General features: G+C 48.3%; 3 protein-coding genes across 3 annotated transcripts; 1 reads left to right on the top strand and 2 right to left on the bottom strand.

Annotated features, from left to right (window-relative positions):
• Positions 1-103: 103 nt before the first annotated feature.
• Positions 104-2846, bottom strand: FBXO2 (F-box protein 2; the record flags this gene model as incomplete). The annotated part of the gene is made up of 5 exons (XM_082009399.1): positions 104-238; positions 661-796; positions 1184-1279; positions 1377-1503; positions 2597-2846. The coding sequence occupies 5 exons, from the start codon at positions 2844-2846 to the stop codon at positions 104-106; spliced, it is 744 nt and encodes a 247-aa protein (XP_081865525.1).
• A 1882-nt stretch (positions 2847-4728) lies between these two features.
• Positions 4729-7890, top strand: LOC309412343 (F-box only protein 6-like; the record flags this gene model as incomplete). Its single annotated transcript, XM_082009228.1, has 5 exons — positions 4729-4987; positions 5614-5740; positions 6473-6568; positions 6901-7036; positions 7732-7890. The coding sequence occupies 5 exons, from the start codon at positions 4729-4731 to the stop codon at positions 7888-7890; spliced, it is 777 nt and encodes a 258-aa protein (XP_081865354.1).
• A 1693-nt stretch (positions 7891-9583) lies between these two features.
• On the bottom strand, positions 9584-13448 carry MAD2L2 (mitotic arrest deficient 2 like 2; the record flags this gene model as incomplete). The annotated part of the gene is made up of 8 exons (XM_082009365.1): positions 9584-9625; positions 9925-10017; positions 11034-11107; positions 11221-11315; positions 11439-11539; positions 12439-12510; positions 13058-13176; positions 13409-13448. The coding sequence occupies 8 exons, from the start codon at positions 13446-13448 to the stop codon at positions 9584-9586; spliced, it is 636 nt and encodes a 211-aa protein (XP_081865491.1).
• Between the last annotated feature and the right edge of the window lie 7011 nt (positions 13449-20459).

Raw genomic sequence — 20459 nt, 5'->3', positions numbered from 1 at the left:
CAGAAAGGTTGTGTGCTCTACAGCCTGGAAGCAGCACCATGCAGAAACCATGGGATGCCCTGAGGGAAGTCAGCTCCAGCATGCAGGCCCCGGTTCAGCATGGCTATGGCTCCACCATCACGCTGCTGTTGGTGACACGTACACCGTACCATCCCTTCCAGAATAGTGTGTCCTGGCCACCATGTTCAAAGCGGACAAAGCGGACGCCGGGGCCATAGTTGGAAAAGGTGTGGGAGATCTTTGGGACAAGAAACAAAATGGTTGTTGGTAAATGTCAAACCACCATGAACCTACTCTTCTTTAGTGCACAGAGCCTTCAACCCCACCTGCCCGAGTCACACCTACCAGGTTGGGTAACAATAAGGACACTTAACAGTGGGAGCTGCTAGTAGAAGCTTTGATCCCATTGTTATTCAGAGGCCATTGAACCTCTCCTGGTTGGGCATCTCCTTTACCTTGCACTTGCAGTGGTGGCTCAGCAAGTTTTATGTTAGGTAGCCTCCGGTATAATCCCTTTGTTCAATCACAGGGTCATGGCTCCACAGAACATATGACAGAGCCTCCTCCTTCTACAGGAGAACTCTCCTGCTTCTCTGCTTGAAAATATTCCCGATTCATGCAGGTTGGGTGTCACCTACTGCGCCCACAGCTGTAACTCACCTCAGTCCAGTTGGCATCGTTGTCTTGTGGGATGGCAATAGTCTCACTTTTGTACTCAGCCAGAACATCCTCATTCTCTGAGAGCAGCTTCACACAGAGCTCATAGAGGCAGCCGGCATCACTGCGTCCTGCATACCTGCAAGGAGATCCAAGCCGCTAGCCTTACTTGCGTGAACTCTGCAAAGAGCCAGAGCAAGCAACTGCATCTTGCTGGACGTAGGCTCTACCAATCTCATCAGGTTACTGGCGCCTTGGTTTGAGGTGGGAATCTGTAATGGTTTTGACCCCAACCCACCACTTCCCCTCATTCACAACAAGAACCTGGTCTTTAGAGGCCATATGCACCAACAATGTGAAGCTTGTGGGAGCTGCCTGTGGCACTGTAAGCCAAGACTCAGCCCTGTCCCACATCTAGGGGATCCTGGCAGCTGAGGTTTTAAGGCCTGGTGCAGTTATATGCCCTCCCCGCCCTTCCTTCTCTTTCTTGACTCTGCCTTTCCTCTGAGGCATCCTTGCTACTTACCAGTCTTTGACCACAACTTTAGGCTGGGTTGTATCCATCAGCTCTTCCCAGTAGCCCTCAGCCCTAAGGTCAATGACCTGAGTCTTTCGACACCACCTGAAGCACAAGATGTTAATTGGTATCACAGTCTCTCCTGGGACTGGGGGAACCAAAAATGTCCCCTTCCCTGAATAAGAGAAGAAAGCAGCCTTACTCATAAGATGTAACAAAGTATTTATGGACTTCTTCACTAGGAAATTCTTTTCCAAAGTCCCCAGGGAGCTCTTCAACTTTCCAGCCATCACCTCCATTCTCTATTTCTCCCCACTGCTGCAAGTCTTCTGCAAATGGCAGAAAAGAGACTCGGATGAGTCTTTAGTTTCCATGGGCCTGGGGAACCTCACCGCCTCCCACTGGAACCTTTCTCTGGCTTCTGAAAGCTGTGCTGTTCGATGCAGCACGGAGCTTGTATGTAGAGTACGGAGATGTTTAAGTAGAGGCCAGGCAAAAAACTTAACACACTTTAACATTCCCCACCAAAATGGCTATGTATGTGTGGGTTAATTTAAGAAACTACTCGAGTGAAGTTATTTAGGTATTTTGAACTGCATGTCAGCACTTCCAGTGTCATAACATAGGAATAGCCTGGGGAGATATGCCGATTGCTTTATTTCTAAATTTTTTAAATTGCTAAGTGGTACTTCTAGAAGCAGTATGGCCCTAAACATTGGGCTTTTCTGGTCTTAGCCAGAGGGAAGGTGGATGTTGGAAAAGCTTGCAGAAGAATAATCTGTAAACAAAATGGAGAAGCTGTGTTGATATTGCTTTGGTCTATGATGTGTGAAATGTATTTGTTGCTGCTTGGGTTATGAGGCTTGGTTAGTGCTGCTTATTGCTAAGCATCTTGTAGACATCTGGCAAGCGAAGCTCATAGGTTATCAGAATAATGGGGTATGTGCACAGCTCTGTAACATGCGCTGTAGTAAGGAGGGTGCAAACAAGATTTGCCTGATCTGCTTCCAGGAGGGAAGCCTGAAGTGCCTGGTGAGCTAAGGGCAGGCTAGCTCCTGAGTGGGGAAAGGCTTGATCTTTCCTGTCATGGTTTGGCAAGAAGCAATCTCTCTGCCACTACCATTACTGCACTGGACAGGGGTTCTTCAAAGGACATTTTTGTCTCTCAAATGTGATTCTGATCCCTGCAGGGGCTTATATAAAGTTGATGTCAAATAGAACCCTTTGCAAAGGGTGATTATCAAAGGCCTTCGTGCCCATTAAATGATTTGACTGCATGCATCAAGTCATTTCCCTCAGGCAAGAAGAAAATGCTGCAACCTGATGGCAACTAAAATCTTTTTTTCAGAGACTGGAGATGCCCAGTTCCCAGTGACTGGTCATCTCCATGAAATCTTGGGGCTTGTTATGCTTGTCTCTCACCTTCACCACATGGGTTCTTGATGAGATTCTTCCTTTTCTTACTCAGGAAGTAGAAGTTTTGCCAGTTCTCTGCATTCTCCTGTGACTCTGCCCCAGTGAGGCCTTCCTGCTGACACTTCAGGATCCAAAGCGCGGCTCCATCGACCAGGTTCTTCCACTGGCAGCAGACCAGGCGGCACGCCAGCACCAAATCCACTGCAGGTATGGAAGCCAGGATTTTGATCAGGACTGCTTCAGGGAGGGACTCCATCCTTGGGCCAGGCTGGATGGAGCTTTCTGAGAAAGAGGCAAAGGAGTGGTGAAACAGTGGCCCTTCAGATATGGGGTCCCCTACCCTCAGTGCTGTCAAACACCGATGCTTTAGGAAAAAAGGGAAATAAGCATGTTATCTGAAAGCATGATTTTGGGGGCATAGATTGCTTCCTAATCTCAAGTCCTGACCCCTATTAAGTTAATACCCTGAAGCACGTGAGCAGATTAATATTTTATGTTCTGAGTGAAGCCCTTAATTAAATCCACCCACAAAATGCGAGTAGTTGACATCTGCGATTGTGGACGGTTTGCCAGTTTCCCGGGCTGGAATCGGTCCTTCCAGAAATCTCTGCCGCTTGCAGAAATCAGCTTCTCAGTAATGACTTCCTCTGCAGAGGGAGGCACCTGGGTGTGTGTTCTGCCTTTAAGAACATCACTGATAACAAATGCTGCAGAGCAGTACCCAAATATCAGTGGTGAGCATTTTGCCAACCACATTTGCAGTGGTTTGCTCTATATCTGAAAGGCTTTCCCTCAAGGGGCTGGCACTTGATCTTCTTAGTCATGAGCCTGTATAAAGTATAGGTCTGAGCAAACTGAAAATAACTCTGTTAATATTTTCTAATATTCCTTTTTCTATGGCTTTATAACCTGAGCAATTAATTCAGAATTGTGTGCTTTAACTCCATGTGCTAGTTCTACACTCTGACCCCCAACAGCGCTCTGCTGCCCTGAGCTCTAGGGCCGGGTGCTGCAGGAATAAGGAGAGGTGAGTGTGCAGAACTGGAGCCCGTGTCACCACTGTGGGATGCAGTGACGCTGCCTTTATCTCAGCCGAGTCCCGGTGCTGGGAAGCTGCTGAGACGGCAGCGAAAGAGCACCAGGAACACAGCAGCTGGGATATCCTGACATGCTACTTGTTGAAATATGGCAGTGCCAAATCTGGCAAGGGAGGGATGAAGCAGGGAGTCACGACTATAACAGCACCCTAAATCTAGATGTTCCCGATGCAGAGCTATCTGCATTGCAGACAGGAGAAGGAAACTGTCATTTAAAATTCCCTGGCTTTTACGGGGGCAGCACTGAGGCTTTCCCTTCCCTCCCCCCGCCTCTCAACCACAGCCCTGCAGGGTAAAAAGTGATTTTAACCAAAAAAAAAAAAAAAGAGAGAGAGAAAAGAGAGATCATGCTGGTTTCCTCTCCGGCGGGAGTTTCACGTGCCTCGCCTGCTCCCTGCCTGGCGATGGACTTAGCGAGGGCTTCCCACGCAGGCAGGGAAGGGGTGAAGGTCCCTGGCTGACTTTCCTTTTCCTCTCCGACCCACAGCATCTCCAGACGGCTGCGCCATCGGCAGACATCACCTCCCGGGGTGGCCTCGGTCCCTTGCCGTGCGTGGGGCGCGCTCTGCTTCCCCGTCCGCCCACCACCCTCTCTCCTCGGTGCCTCCCCTCCCGCGCTGGCCCCGGGGGCGGCCGGCGCTCCTACCTGGGCGCTGCTCGGCGGCGGCCGCGGCTCCGGGGCGGGCGGGGCGGGCTGCCCTGATAAAGGGCGGTGTGCGCGCGGCGCCGCCCCCTCGCCGCTGCCCGCCCCGCGCTCCGCCCGCTGCGGAAGGGCCGCCGCCGCCTCACATCCGTGTCCGGAGGGCGCAGGCGGGCGGGGCCCAGGTGGGGCCGAGGCCGGGGCCGGGCGGGGGAGCGCGCTGCCCTGGCGCTCGTTGGGGCCGCGGCCTGGCAGCCTGGGGCGGGCGGTTTGTTGGGTGGTGCCGTCAGTAACCGGTACAAAAAACCAACTCTCTCGCTTATTTCCCGAAGTTCTGTGCTGTCGGTGCCCAGGGACCTCCCGTCGCGTACCCCGCCTCTGAAGCTGTGTGACAGCCTGTGATGACAACCATTTGCGACCTCCCCGAAGACGTCCTGGTGGAGCTGCTGTCGCTGCTGCCAGCCCGGGATCTGCTCCGTGCCTGCAGGCTGGTCTGCACGCAGTGGCGGTACGTGGTGGATCTGGCCACCCTATGGAAACGCAAGTGCCAGCGCGAGGGGTTTTATATGCAGAATTTGGACAGAAGCGTCTCTGACTGGAAGGTCTTCTATATGCTCTGCAACTTGAAGAGAAACTTAATCAAAAACCCCTGTGCTGAAGGTTTGTTAAATTATTTATAGTAGAGGGCTAAGAGTTTCCTATCAGTCAGAATGAGTCAGTGTCCTGCATTACTCAAGTACTGCGGGTGTTGTGGGACTGTCCAGCTGCTGACGGAGCTCTGCTGGGTCACATCCACAAGTAAACATAGTCAGTAAAACTACCGTGGATAGATAACTTCTTGGTAAATAATGTATCTGTAGTTGTGACTGGAAAAATCCCTGGAGTCACCAAGGCCCCAGCACTATAGACAGTGACGGTTAATTTGCACAGCAAATGGTAATGAAAAGTGTCCAGTATTGGGATTAAACATTCAGGAAGCTGGGGAATTTTTGTTGGCAAAGACTTGACTAATATGACTACAGTAATTCTACTTTATTACTGATTCTGAGTTTCTGATGGGGTCAGAAAGTTGCTACCTGTTGTCCTAGGTGCTGACAGCCACGTTAAAAGTAATGGCAACATAAAGCCAGGAGTCACTTTTCAGCTGTAGGAAAAATACAGTGTATCTGAAAACTCATCAAAGCAGGTTCCTAATATTCTTCTGTAGCTGATTCTTTAACAAAAAGCAGAAATACTGCTGGAAACTGAAGTGAGGACCTAACACTCATCTTTGACTGTGTTTTTAGAGAACTTTCGGCACTGGAAGCTTGATAATAATGATGGAGATAAATGGAAGATTGAGAATCTCCCTGGACCTCATGGGAGAGAGATGCCAGACCCTAAAGTACACAAATACTTTGTCACTTCATATGGGTAAGAACAGGATTCCAGTGATCTGGAGCTGGGAGACCACCCTCCTCCTGTCTGTCTTGCAAAGGCACTCTGATTAGAAGGCTTGAGGCAGGTCACTGAACCTTAGCCCATGCGTGGGAAAAAGGAGGAGCTTAATTAACCTTTAATTAACCTTTTTAACTAGTTAGTCAAAAGAGGTGTTACTGCTGAGAGAACTGATCAGAGCATGTGCTCTGATCTATTTCAGATATATTTCTCTGTTCCTACCAGGAATTTCCTGTAACTTTTTTTATAGTCACGATAATCCACATGGGATCCCTGCTTTTCAGGTAGTGGGCAAAGGTTAGCTTGCCAAACCTTAATCAGATGCGCTTACCTGACAAGGTCAAAGCTCTGTAACCTCTAAGAGTGGTAGGTGTGTTTGTCATGCTAACAGCTTGCCATAAAAGCTGTCAACAGAGGAGGATGAGCTGCTTTTACATCCATTAAGCAGTAGCTTCCTTAGCGTTACCAGTATACGCTATACAAGCGCAGGGCCTCCTCTTAATCCAGCTTGTAGGTAACTATTCCTTTTCTGTGTGTGAAGCTAACCAGTTCACTTGTCTAGCTCTGGCTACTGAAAGAGGCATGCCTTAGCCACGTCAGCCTTGTGGGCCTTCAAGGTCTGAGTGGGCTTCTGGTGAGAAGCTGTTAGAGGAAGTGTGGGCACTGAGAGAGAAGTGTTTTGTGAAGTTGTGAGTATTTCTGTTGCAGGCCATGCTTAAAGTCTCAACTCATTACCCTGCAGAAAGAAGGATATTGGAATCAGTTGATGGATGAGAAACGGCCTGAAATTGTAGTCAAGGACTGGTAAGTGCATGCACTGAAAACTAGAATTTCTGGTATTGGCCTAGAGATAAGCTAGACCTCTGAAGATTTTCATGCTATAAAATTAGTTCTTTATCCTTTGGGAGCTCTAGCTCTTCAGTAAAGCATAAGCTAAGTCTAATTTTATTCAATGGTCTGTAAAGAGGTGGCAATCCTGGGAAGAGTAGGATAGCTGGCAGCTTTAGAACTTCTTCATAGCTGTGGGGATGACATTCTTTTTCCTCTGCAGACAGGGATCCCCTTGGAGACTCTGAATGCTAAAGAAAACTGAACGCTGTTTATAAAACCTGCTCAATTACTCCCTGCCTCTCTAGGTATGCTGCCAGGTTTGACTGTGGGTGTCGCTATGAGCTTACAGTGAGGCTGCTTTCTGAAGACTACATTGTCCTTGAGGAGTTCCACCCTGAGCCAGTGGTTATAGAGCAGTGGAGTGATGCAGTGTGGAGAGAGGTAACCGGCCGCCCTGTGGGCAACAGCTTTACATCAGTATTGTGACACTTGAATCTTGCAAGTCTTACTTGGCCAGAAGTCCCAAGTGGGCCTTCCTTCTCTGCTCTTCAGCCTCCTCTACTTGATACAAAAGGTTGACAATGCCGCAGAAGCAGTAGTGCCCTGAAAGAGCTAGGTTTGGTTTGTAGGTGCCCAGGGTTTTGTAAAGAGTATCCCCTGGGCATCTGTGTTATTTTAGCTCAGTCTCTTTAGTTGTTTATGTTTTTCACTCAAGTTTTTGTCTAAATAACCAAGTTACAAGAGCATGGTTCTTGTTTTTATTGAATCAAAAAGCTTTGTTTTAAAACTACTGCATGGATGTCATTTAAAGTATTGCAGACATTTCTTAAACTGCTAAACGTGTTTAACTGGTTTGATTGGCTGTAGATTCCCTATTACATTGTTGCTTATGTGACAAACGTACCTACAAATCAAGCTTAATGTTATGTTTGACTCGGAGAGGATTTCAAGGCAGAAGGCTGAGTGAGAGAGGCTTTTTTCCTGTCCCTCAAAAAGGGGTATGATGCACTTTCAATTACAGGTATCTTAAAATGAACTTTTCCTGAGACCAAGGACTTAGTTGTCACTGTCTAAGCTTCTAGGTCAGTGCTGGTATATTTAGGCAAATTAAGAGGAATTTTCTTCTTTCTCCCTAGATTTCTCACACCTTCCAGAATTACCCAGCTGGAGTTCGTTACATCTGGTTTCAGCATGGAGGCCAAGACACCCAGTTCTGGGCAGGATGGTATGGGATCCGAGTGACAAACAGCAGCATCACCATCGGGCCCCAACATTGTTATGAAGGCACAATATAAGTGTTTGCTTTTACCTCAGGACTGTAACCAGGTGGTCTCAGGTGCATTTATCTGTCTGTACTCTCTGCGTGAGTGTCCTGACTTTGTCTTGCACAGCTGCTCCCAAACACCAGCAGCTAGTTCTTGTTCACAGCAGAACTTCTGCAGGCCCAGCCCTTTGGAAGGACCTCTGTCTTCATCTTTCTTCCTCCTGTACCATGGATGCTACTGCAATTACTACTGCCCTTCCACAGGAGGAACACTAGGACAATTAAATGTGCTATCTGTCTTTTCTAGTTAATGTGTCCTTGTGCTACAGCCAAACATCTAAGTCTTAAATAGAAACCCTTTCTTGTTTGTTTATGGAGCTTATGAAAGATAAGGCTAAATTATCAATGCGGTCCTCAAGGGCTCTGCTACATGGAGACTTACTTTGTATAGTATTTTCCTGTTTCAGTTTAATTATGTATAAAAACATGCATCTTTCACATCAGACCTTTCATAGCATAAGGAGACCATCAACCCTTTTTCATAAATGCTGTGTCGCTGGCACTTAATTCCTTACCCTTTCTGTAAGTGTATATGATCAAAATGGCACATGCCTTCCCTCTCTGAAGACAGCCTGTTGTTTGAATGAACAGCTAGAGAAAGAGGAGGTAAGAAATCCCTTAAGGTGGCTACCTTACAACATAAGTACCTTTTGATTGTGCTGGGCTTTTTCCCATACTACCTTTGTATTACCAAAGTACTTGGTTTGTACTGAACAGTCTAATCCTATATAAAATGTTAAAGCAGCGCACAACCTCGATCTGTAGTATTCTTGCAATTCTACTTGGAGGAAGCAGGGAGGTACTATTCTGGCTGTCCTCTCAAATACTATGAACCATGTCGTCTACCCCTGTATGCACAGTCAGTACTAAGGCCTCCTTCAGTCTCCTTCGACAGGTGTAGGATTAACAGTGTTTCCCTTGTCTGTTCTCTGTTGGGAGTAGGACATTTGGCAAGTGTCCTTGCTGGACAGGCAAATTCTACCTTGCTAATGCCACTTGTGAGTGAATGCTCTCCCATGGAAAGGGGAGAGACCAGGGTTGTGTAGTCTCTCGGAGGAACTGACAGATTCCACGTATGTTCCAGAAAAGGTACAGAAAAGTGGTAGAAGCTCCACATAAAGTACAAGCTCCATACAAAATAAAACTACTTCCTCACTTAAGCAGGGAGGCTGGTTTGGACAGAACTCAGCCTAGTTCAACTGGGGTAAAAATATTTATTGAAGACTACTGGGGACAGTCACAGTGGACAGACACTACATAAGGCCTCACTCACCCTTAGTATGAGTCCATTGCTCTAGTGGAGCATGTAACAGATGGCTGTGTATCACTACTGATGTGCAACGGAGATGCCCTATTAAGGTGAGAACTGGATTTGTACGAAGCACTGAACCGCATACTGCAGTTGCCTATATCCTGCCCCCAGGGATTCACTGGAACAAAACTTGTACTCGCTCACACATGAGCGTACAGGGCAACAGGCTCTGGCTCCACATTCCAAGTCAGTTCTATATACAGTGGTAAGAGCACTTGAAATAAAGAGGCAGCAGCTGCTCTACATTCACCCAGAAGGCCAGCCGAAGAGACGGTTATCAAGGTATGGTTTGTGAGATATCTTATTCCGCTGGAAGATCAGATGAGGCTTTGAAGGTAAGGAAGACTTGATATCAGGTGCCTTTGTGGGCTCGCTCTTCTACATATAGCTGCATCTGGAGGAGAGAAACATGCATCAGTTCCATTTGATATGCAGGTAGGTGAATGGAGAGGAAAAAAGTGCAACAGGCTAAATAGAAGAGTTTGTACTTGCCCCATAACCGGGTTTCATATTTTATTAGGAGGAGTCTTGCCCTGTTTTGATTACTGGCACAGGCATCTGCAAGACTAAGCTACTGCTCAGCAGTATTAAAATTGTCACCCTACAGAAAACTGCAGAGCTGGCATCAGAGTAGCCAGAGCTTAGAACTACATGCATTTCCAGCCAGCTCTTGGGCCAGAATGCTCTGCTTACCTTTAAGATGTCAGATGTCATCGTTTTCAGGGGAATAAGCCGGGGGTCATGCATATGCACGTCTTGTTCATCAGCAAGGATCCACGGGAAATCCTAGGGCAAGAACACAGGGTGCTTTATTTGCAGAGAGGCTGTCAGACTCTCTAAGGTGAGCTCTCAGCACTAGGTCAGCATTAAGTGAATGAGAGATCTAGTGGCTGAAGGAAGAAACTGGTAACTCAAAGCTTTAATAACAGCAAAACTTAACGCTTGCGCACTTGGCCCTGAGATATGGCATAATTATCTTCAGTACAGCATCGAACTATGTTAACCCACTTTACCTATTCCAAAGGTGACATCTCACTTTAAAAGATACTCCTAGCTGTCCTAAGCTAGCATGTTCTATTCATTACACCAGCATTTCACTGCAACTCCAAAATGCCCAGGGCATAGATTTCTGTCCTGCCTTGCAAGTTTAAAGGTTGGCCTACTATACTACCACTTTCCATTACGAAGCAGTATAGAGCAGACTTCCATTTTGAAACTATTTTATATACTTCACTAGCTTTATTTATTGTGCCTTAGGAGACCCAAAATAACTTGACTTGAGGGGAAAAAAGTTTCCCTGTACCTAAGCAAAGATTCTTAAAGTCTCGCTTTAAAAAGTGATCTGCACATACTTTCTTGCCAGATAAAAGGTATTTGTTCACCTGAAACCCACCAGTTACTCGAATCTTGGTCTTCCTTGCTATTTATAAAGATTCATCCATCCACACAGACTGGATGTGGGGGGGCTGGCTTTTTTTTGCTGCTGTTGATTAAATTCAAGTACCTATTCTATATGTCAGGCATTATGCAGTAAGTATTGTTACAATCTAATTCAGGCATTGAAGCAGCTATTGTCTGCGATTGTGGCTGGTGCGTGGTGAATGTGCTCAGTCACCTCACCAGTGTAAACCATTTTATTGCACTCAAAGCAAAGTTCTGAAGTGCATCATGTGAAGCTAACCTAACCTATGTGTTCAAAATATCTAGCAGCCTTAATCTTAGAGATGCCAAAACTCTGTAATTTCCAGTCTTCGCTCTCTAGCTCGCTCGCATGCGATCAAGTAGCCAAAGATACCACTCACCTTTATCACCTGGATCTTTTCCATGTTCCGTGTGGCAGCCTCCCGTGTGTGAACCAGAACTGTGAAGGTACACCCTGCAAGAGAATTGGTAAGCTCCAGATCAGGGGACAACTAACAGAGGATGGGACACTGCTTGACTTGAGACAATAGGTAATGCCATGCTATTAGGCTATATAGATGCGTTTACCTGGGGGATTGTTGTCAAGCACAGCATCGCACACGCTAATCTTCAGGATGAAGGCACGCAGTAACTGCTCCACGTGGGACAGCAGGGACTCTGAACTGTTGAGGAGATAGCAGTTGTTACTGGCATGCAGCAAAGTACTGGGGCCTGGAGCTGCTTCCAGAACACCTCTGTGGAGGCAGGTGGTGGATGCCATGGGCGAGCAGTAATGGAAACTTTACCTAATGGAAAGAAGAGGTGGCTGGGTGATCTCAAAGACAAATCTCTCCACAGGGTGGTGCTCTTTATCCAGGATTACAACTACAACTTTCTCCACATCATTCTGCAAGAACAAAGATAGAAAAATCCCTTCCTTAAAAAAAGCTGTCTTCTGCCCCCAGTGTGTTTCACATACTTCTGATGAAGTGGGAGTATGCTTATTTGTTGTGGTTCACAGTGCTAGCAGTTAGCCAAAGCTTGAGCACTGTCAGAGTATTCTTACCGATCAGAAAAAATGCTTTTGCAAAGCCATTTCTTGCTAGATGCTAAGCTAATAGCTTAGCATGAAGGCCTAGGGAGATGAAGTGCACTAAATAATATGTTTCTTTAGATACTGTTTTGAAACAAAGGAGGAAACGTACAGCCATCTCATTGCATCACTCGGGAATGGACAATGATGAGGAAGTTAAGATATGCTTAGACCGTTGGCCAAATATAGCAGCTTTTTACCACCTCAGTGTAAAATGGACCTATTTCCATTCTCTAAATGCTCATTAAGATTATAAAGAGCAGCGAATGCAAAAACTGCCACCATCCTACATCCTGAAATCTTTCGTATGGTCACACCTTTCTCTTACAAAACCTAGAGTTCAAACGTACCTTTCCTTGCTGGCTTACAGGAAAGCATTCAAACTATTCTGCCAGATAGGTGCTTAAATGTAAATGTACTCAAAAGCAGAACGTTAACATGTAGGATGATGTAACTGAAAATATATAGATGTATATCCTCGTGTGCATGTATTAGATGCAGCCAAATGCCAATGATCAGTGGCAAGGCAGGGCCTTAACTGCAAGGAAAGGTTATGGATATTAGTTTTATTTTTCTTAGTAACTTTATCAGCTAGTATACTGTATATGGTAAATTTGTAAATAAATTTTGCAATTGAGACAGTATTTATGTTCTCTTACTTTCTATCAAAACCACTTGCAGTACTTTCGCCCAGGTCTCTGATATGATCTTACCTTCTCAAGCAGTGGCTTTACACAGTGCAGTGTGTCCTGGATGTACTGATTCAGCTCTGGGTGGCAGGACATCTGTAGCAAATACAGTGAATAGTCAGAGCTGTGTTCTGATGTGAACCAGGACAATGCTAAATGGGAAGATTTAAACAGAAGCACCAGTGTATTACAAGGCACTTGAGTCATGCTTCAAAGTCATGAAAAATGCTATGTTGCCAATTCAAACCAGTAATTCGTTCATGGAAGGGTTAATTAGCTGAGGCAGATCACTGTACCCACACAGTTGTAGTATATTGGTGATATATACCCACAATAGCATATTGGGAATAGTACATTCCAACCACCTCTACTTCCTGGGAAGCATGCTTTCATGTTACCTTACTGCACATAGCTGGGGAAGCCTTCTACTACTGTTGTCCATGATCTGCTTGTTCCATGAGTACTGCTGTATCCTCAGCTACAGGGCTGTTTTCCCTTTTGACAGGAATTAAGTTCTCTTCAAAAATGAGTTTGCACATTAAAGCAAACTCTGGAAGTGATTTAGTTTGTTCTGGTGAGTGTTGACTGATCCCTGCTATTTTCCTTGTCCACGTGGCTGTCAGCTTCCAGGAAAATCTCCTACCTGGACAGGTACATTGTATTTTTTCCTCTTCTGAAAGATCCCAATAGGGTACACTTCTCTGACATATAAGATAAGGTGAACAGCCACTTCCAGAAATTCTGAAAGAACATCTGCAACAACTGAAAAACAAAAGTAAAGGATGCTGAAGTAGAGGGGGGGGAACCATGCAGAGCAATACCATATACTCATAGGAATTTTTTAAGGTATTTTTCCCTGCAGAAGTTTTACCTGCTTCCCCTTAGCTGCAGGAAGTTTGGGGGTACAGCAATCCCCAACAACACTCCCACAAGCTCATGTGCCAACAAGAAGCCTTGCAAGCATACCAGTTCACAGCTTAGCACAACACATTACCTTGCCCAAAGTTAAGGTCCTGCCGTGTGAGTGTGGTCATCTTTCCCAGAATCTGGAAGTAATCAGAAAAAGAATGTTTATCCTCTGGCTCCTACATTATTAATGTAATCAGCTCATGGAGCCATCCACTCCCCTAGAGCCGCTGAGCTCAGACCCAACAAACTGTCCTCTGCGCTTAGTCACAAGCATATGAACACTGCCATAACCAACAACGTGTCGTGAGAAATCACCCGTAGTGCAAAAACCAAAGACAGTATCATTTCTGTGTTCTGGCTCATGCCTCAGATAGATTGACAGATCACTCTTAATTTAACTCCTGCTTTTTTTAATTGGGTGTTGTTAAAAAAAAAGTGAAAATGTGTCCAGTTCACAGTTCTTCACCATCTCCCTCCCTTTTTGATGCATTTTGCTAGGACTGGAGAATTTATGACTCTTAAGACACGGGAAAATTTAAACAATTACTTTTTCACTTTTTAGTAGCACAGCGAACACTATTTTTTAAAGCCACACAAGCGTTCTCATCACAAACCCCTTTTCTAACCCCTATATCCTATCATAACACCAGAACTTCTCAATTTTATGGGTTTATTCTCACAATACCACCATGAAACATTGCTTGTTCAGGCTAGGATCTGCATCTTCCATTGACAGTACACAACACAGGTACTCATCTGCTGTCCGCTACCAACAGCTTCAGAGCATCTCCTCTCTCTCATCCCAAGGAAACCAAACCCTGCACAACTGCATAATTAAGCTAATATGGAATTTGTCACACAGAACAATAGAATATCTCAAGTTGGAAGGGACCCATAAGGATCATGGAGTCCCACTCCCTGCTCCTCACAGGATTAAGTAAAACTAAACCATATGACTAAGAGCATCATCCAGATGCTCCTTGAACTCTGACAGGCTTGGTGCCACGACTGCTTCTCCAGGGAGCCTGAAATTTGTGACAATTATAAAGGGCAGTGCATTATTGTGCCAAATTGAATACCACGTGCGAACAATCAAACAGCAGATGCTGGGCTTCAACTTTACAACAGCTTTCCTTTTATAGTGGAGTCTGTGCCTTGCACATTTTAAGCTACAGTGTACACAATTTTCTATTACATATTTAAATTTGTTTCATTATTTTATCCAGACTCTAAACAGTAATAGCAGCACCATTGTTCATAAACTGTGTATGTCTTTAAATGCCTCTAGGAGCACCATGGCTCCAGCAGTAACACAGGTGTCTTACACAGACCTCTGATAAGCCACAGGCATGCCAATCAGTTGATTTTCAAGCTGCTTCAGCTGCAAAACCATGTTTTTCAGACCTACAAAGAATTACTTCAGCCTTCACAAAATAGAGAGCTATTCCCCTCACCCTTTTAAAATCAGAATCTTACTGTTGTATCCAAAGAGTCCCTAGAATACTAGTGATCTGCTACAATAAATAGAATTAAGATACCTAAACATCTCTCTAGCACCCCAACTGCAGTGACTCTCAAATCTGCACAAAAGATCTGTATCAGAGTAGCATAAACAATCTGTGTTTTTAAACGCTGAGGTTCACATTCTCACCTAAACATCTCCCTTTCTTAAACTGAGGCCCCAGTGAGGCAAAAGCATCCCAAGAGACCCACCCTTACACAGAGTCACAAGGCTACACCTAAGAATCACAGCTTAAGGTGTTGGAGTAACTGACTGGAGCAATGCTACAGTTAATAGGCCTTCATCTACTCATTTGCTGTCCTGTATGTATGAGGTCAGTTTCCAGAAAAAATCATCCCACCTTCCCCATGCAGAAGACAGCACTGAGGGATGGCTCGGGGAAGCAAGGAGGAGGCAGCAGGAAAAAAGAAAGCCTGCACTTCCTTCGTGGTGCTTTTTAGAAGCTAGCAAACCCTTACTGAAGAAGGGAAGCAAAAGTGGCAGGGATATCACGTAATTTGTAATGCATTATCTTCAGAGCGCCCGTGTCTACGACACTGGCTCCCACGCTAGCCCAGAATAACTACCACAGGCCTCCCGCACCAGCTTGCACTGTGCCCTGCCTGCTTCATGGCTTAGAGGAGAGAAGGGAGACTCACCAAACGCTCCTTCACCGTTTCACACACTGGCTTCTCTAACGACTGGACAGAGGGAAGGACACACCGCGGCTCTCGGGACAGGGATGCCCCGTTCCCACCGCTCCTCAGCAGGCAAGCATTGCCTTTGCTTCGGTATTCCTGCCCGCATTTCTGAGCCCGCGCTACCAGGCATTCAACGCTGCTCCCCTCCCAAACAGGGAGCACCCTCAGCACAGCCTTCCACTCCCCTACTACCCGCCCAGGGGACACCCAGTTACCGTCACCACCTCGACCCCGCCCGCCTCGCGCCGCAGAGGATCCCCGGTGACCCTTACCGTCTCGGGCCGGCCCGCGGGGTCCCCCGGTACCCCTTACCAACGCCCCCGCCCGCTCCGTACCGACCCCCGGTGACCGTCACCGCCGCACACGCGCGGCTCGCCCGGTGGCGGCGCGGGCCTGTGACGTCAGGGCAGCCCGAGCGCCCCCTGGCGGCGGGAGGAGCGGGTGCAGGCGGACCGGTCGCCGCCGCTCGGCGCTGCCCGCCGCCCCCTGCCCCGCGGGCTCCCAGCCGGCACCCCCGCGTCGCAGCCGCAGCTCCCGCCGTTTCAGCGGAGTTGGGTGCTCGGCGCAGGGAGCGGGGGGCGCTGGTTCCCCGGCCCGGTTTCCCAGCCTGTTACGGTAACGCGGGGGAGCACCTGCGGGGAGCGCGGGCGCCGTGCCCAGCCCGGCCCGTCGTACAGGTGAGCGGGGGCCCGGCCGCCACCCCACCCAGGCCGGGTCGCCCCGCCTTCGTGCCCTTCCTTTTTCTGCTCCGGTCCCAGCCCGCGGCAGGGACTGCTCCTGCTACCAGCCCCGCGGGAGCGCGCACCCTGCGCTCCCGCACCCCCCCTCCTCTTCCGCACCGGGCACCCCGCGCCATGCGCCCCTGCTCCCCCCTACGGCGCCTTCAGCTCCCCCCGCGTCCAGCACACCCTGAGCCCCTCCCACCCCCACCTCCTCCCGCACCATGTACCCCAGTCCCCCGGGATTCCCGGCGTCCCCAGTTCCTCTCCACATTCCCCCACTGCCTTCCCCCTGTCTCCTCCTCCTCCTCCTCCTCCTCCTGACGGGCTTGAACACCCCCTGCCCCCCCGGCAAACCTGCCTCCCCTCCCGCTGCACGCACAGCCGCGGCCCTACCCTGCCCTGCCTGCCGGGCTCAGCCCAGACCGAGGAGCCGCGGACAGGTAGGCAGCGCTGCCCGCACCGCGCTCACCTTGCACCCAGCCCAGGGTCGGGCCGCGGCGGGGCCAGGGGTGCATGCTCCACCGAGCTGGTTTCCTTTCGCTTCCGCGGGGATCGGGGAGGAGCGCGGGGGGCACTTTCCCACTTTCCGTACGCCCCGGAGGAGACAAAGGCCGGGGGTGATGGGGACCCCCAGTACCGCCGCCTCTAGGCTGCCGCCGCCGGGACGCCCTCGGTGCGCTGTGCCTCGGGTCACGGCAGCATCTCTCAGCCGTGGGAGCCGAGCACCGAGCTTGGACGGCGCCGGTGCGCGGTGCCTTCAGCCAGCCCTATTGTCACCCGTGCCGGGGAGCGGGCTCCAGGCTCTCCCGCTGCCGCCGCGGTTCTGCCACCCGGCTCGCCCTCGGCGCGACGTGCAGCGCCGTGCACCTTGCAGGGGTGTGCAGTGTGGGCTTTGGGGCTTGCGCCCCACCGCCCTGCTGCAAGTCCCTGCGACTTCAGGGGCTACTGCAAGCTCCCTCTCGAGATGGCTCTCGCCTTCCCTGGAAGCAAAGTCGCTTTAGATGGAGGCATTGGCCCTCTCGCAGGTAGCTGCTGAGCCCCTCGTGCACCCCAGGGATACGTCCTGCTCTGAGACAGAGCTGCTGGGGGAAAGTGGCCGAGCAGTTAAGGAAGCCTTTCCCACCGAGTCATTGTGTTTACAGAGCCAAGCACTGCCATGCACTGAGCCCCTGAGTACCCATGGGTTATTCTCTGCTCTTCCTCTGTTGACAAAAGTGAGACCTCGTTTCTGAATTAAATCAATTTGGTATCAGTTAATGGCTTATTACAGCTAGTAATTTATCATGCAGGATTTAAGTGACATTTATCCAATTCACACCTGAAGTCTTCTGTCAACCAGAGGGTTTAATGGAAATGGTTTTGTATTCCCATCTCCTCTCCCTTGCAGAAAGAGGCATTAATCCTACACATTTTGGTTCAAAGTGAGAATGACATGCAAGGAAAAATGTTGAAAGCACAGCCTAACCGTTCTGCCAGTGGGGACACATCCACTTCTCGCCCCCCAGTGAAGATTGGGCCAAATCTGCCCCCATTCTTCCCTGTCACACTGGCGGGTGCTTTCCAGCCGGGTGAGCAATGACCTTTGCTATTGATTGTGTCTCATTTGTCACTAGGCATTGTGCATTAAACTGGAGAGTCTTCTCTGCTGTGCTGACAGCAAGCGACTATATCTCAGATGCTAATCTCAGACTCATTGCTATTTTAATCTCATTATTGGGTAGAGTAGACTCTGTTTGATAGCAGGTTGCCTACGATGGCTGTGTCAGCTACTCTGTGAAGTCCCAGAGGAAAGCAGAGCAGAGGGTACTGCATATTCATTCATGCGCCCCTCTTCCCTGTCAATACAGTGTCTTGCTGGGCTGCTCTGTCCCTGGAGGATGTTGGTGCTACACTCTCCCTGCTTGTCCACTGGCATTGAGAGCAGTGAAGCTCTCTGTGTGGGCCACAGTAGGCACAGGAGAAAGGGTGGCGTGGCTGTGACTGAAGGTGAGGCACATAGTGCCTTGAAGGCTTTGCAAGGTGCCCAGTGTTCAGCAGAGCCAGGGTGCTGGAGCTTAGCAGTGACTTAGTGACAAGTACAAAACTGCCAGCTTACAAGTCTGGGCTGCAGGAGAAGGTATTTCCTGAGTTGTGCTGTGTGAACAAGCCACTTCTGTCCTCAGTGGTTAGGAGGGCAGATGCAGTCTGTCAGCCAGAGCTGACCAGGGAAGGCAAAAACAGAGTCTCAGCCCTTCAACTAATGTTGAGTGAATCACATTTCAAGTGGGCACTGAGTTGCCCCAGGAAGATGCTTTGTGGAGGCCCGGGGGCAACTCAGCTACTAGCCAACCCCCTGCAAGCCTGAATCTCTATGTCCTGGCTCTTGTGCCACTAGTGCAATTATTAGTGAATTTGTCCCCTTTTACAGTGGAGTGCTGTTGGGTGACAGCAAAAAGTGAGGGAAAACAACACAAGCAAAAGGAAAACAGATGTTTCAAAGAGTGGTGGTGGGATTCAAGTAACCTAGCTTAAATATCTGCAGTGGGGAAATCTCTCCCACCAAACTCAGTCATAAGGGACAAGGAAACTGTGGAATCAAATAAATATGAGAGGCAAGGTAGGGAGGAAAGGTGACGATGGATACAGGAAACCTAAGAAAAGGAGGAGGGCAGCTCTGAAGAGGGACCCAAAAGGACTGGAGATCTGTGAGTAGGGGACTCTGCTGCTCTATCGTCCCAAGGATGTCTGGGCCAGCAGTAAAAAAAAATATTCTTTACAAAGTGAGTGTGCAAGAAATGTTGAAAAGAAGAAAAGCATTATTACTTTTGCCCTGGGGAGGAAAAGAGAAGGGTGCACATAAGATTACCTGTCTGCTTTTGGGGACCCTAGAAAGGTGGGAGAGATCCCTTTGAAATGGGAAGGTCTCTTGGCAGATTGTATATGAAGCTTCCCCAGCATTTGCCTCAAGAAACAGAAAAACAGATGGAAAGAGACCCAGCAGGGAAGTGAAATCTCATTTATCTGCACAATGCCATCCTCCTGGCTCCAGCCAGCTCTCTGCGTGTCAGCTACCATAGAGCCTACCCCGTCCATTCTGCTCCAGGCCTTCCCAAGCCCATCCATCACCCTATGGCTTCTTATTTACAGGGAGTTTGGCACACGAAGTTGGGTTTATTGTCTATCATCCCTGCCACACATGCACATACACCCATGTAGATGCACATACACTTTGTCTGTTGCTGCAGCTCGGGATTGTCTGGAGTCCAGGAAATCTTTATGCACTCCTGCCAAAGTCTGAGCTTATCAGAGCCAAAGAGCAATCTGGCCCAGAGTACGTGCTTGAGTCTAGCTTGGTTCAGCCCTTGAGCATATAAACTGCATAATTTGTGGTCTGGGCTGATTAAAGGATCTTAATATTCTCTATTTCTCGGTTCAAGAGTTTTGTTCCTCTTGGCTGTGTCATGAAGAACATATGTGTAAAGTTAAAACTAGAACTGTCAGGGATCATGTTTGAAGTCAGATATGTGAATGAACGTAGATGATCTGATGTTCCTGCTTTGTCAAACACAAACAAATGCAGCAGGGGCAGTTTCAGAGCCTGTTTCAGAGCCTATTTCAGAGCCAAGGTGACATAACTGTATTTATAGAGGGAAAACACGCCTGAGTTTCTGTGTACCTACTCAGTCCATGGCTGCCTTGCAGGATTACAAGCAGAGAGCACAGTAATAGCAATTGTATCAGTGAGCCCAGAGAAAGACACTGCCCACAGGGAAAGTTACCCAAGATGGAAAAATAACCCTTATTTTCCCTTACAGGGTTGTGACCATCCACTACTAACCTAAAATGGATCAGAAATAGTGGCTGAGAGACAGCACTGCAACTCATTCATCAGCCCTGGGCCTACACCCTGTGTAGCTCTAAGGCCTTATCTTTGCTTTACACATTTCCTTGTTAGAAGGCAGGTTTGCTACCTCAAGAGGTAGGTCACTCGTAATCCTGAGGGTATATAACGGAAGTGCAAGGCATGGGGTGGAGTAAGGAGGATGTAGGTCTGGTGTTGTGAAGAACTACATGGGCAGCTTAACTTGGCATGCACTTCAGCTATTTCCTTTATTAATATATGAACCCTAGGAAGAGGATGAATTCTGGACTTGTAATGTGTGTTTGTTTTAGAGCACCTCCTTACAAGGCCAGACTTCTTTCTGCCTGGCATATGTCTCAGGACAGAATTTC

The sequence above is a fragment of the Phaethon aethereus genome (genome assembly GCF_964289735.1).
Source record: "Phaethon aethereus genome assembly, chromosome: 21".
In the NCBI taxonomy this organism is placed as follows: Eukaryota; Metazoa; Chordata; class Aves; order Phaethontiformes; family Phaethontidae; genus Phaethon; species Phaethon aethereus.
Note: the sequence above shows the minus strand (reverse complement) of the source record. Positions and strands in the feature narration are given on the sequence as shown.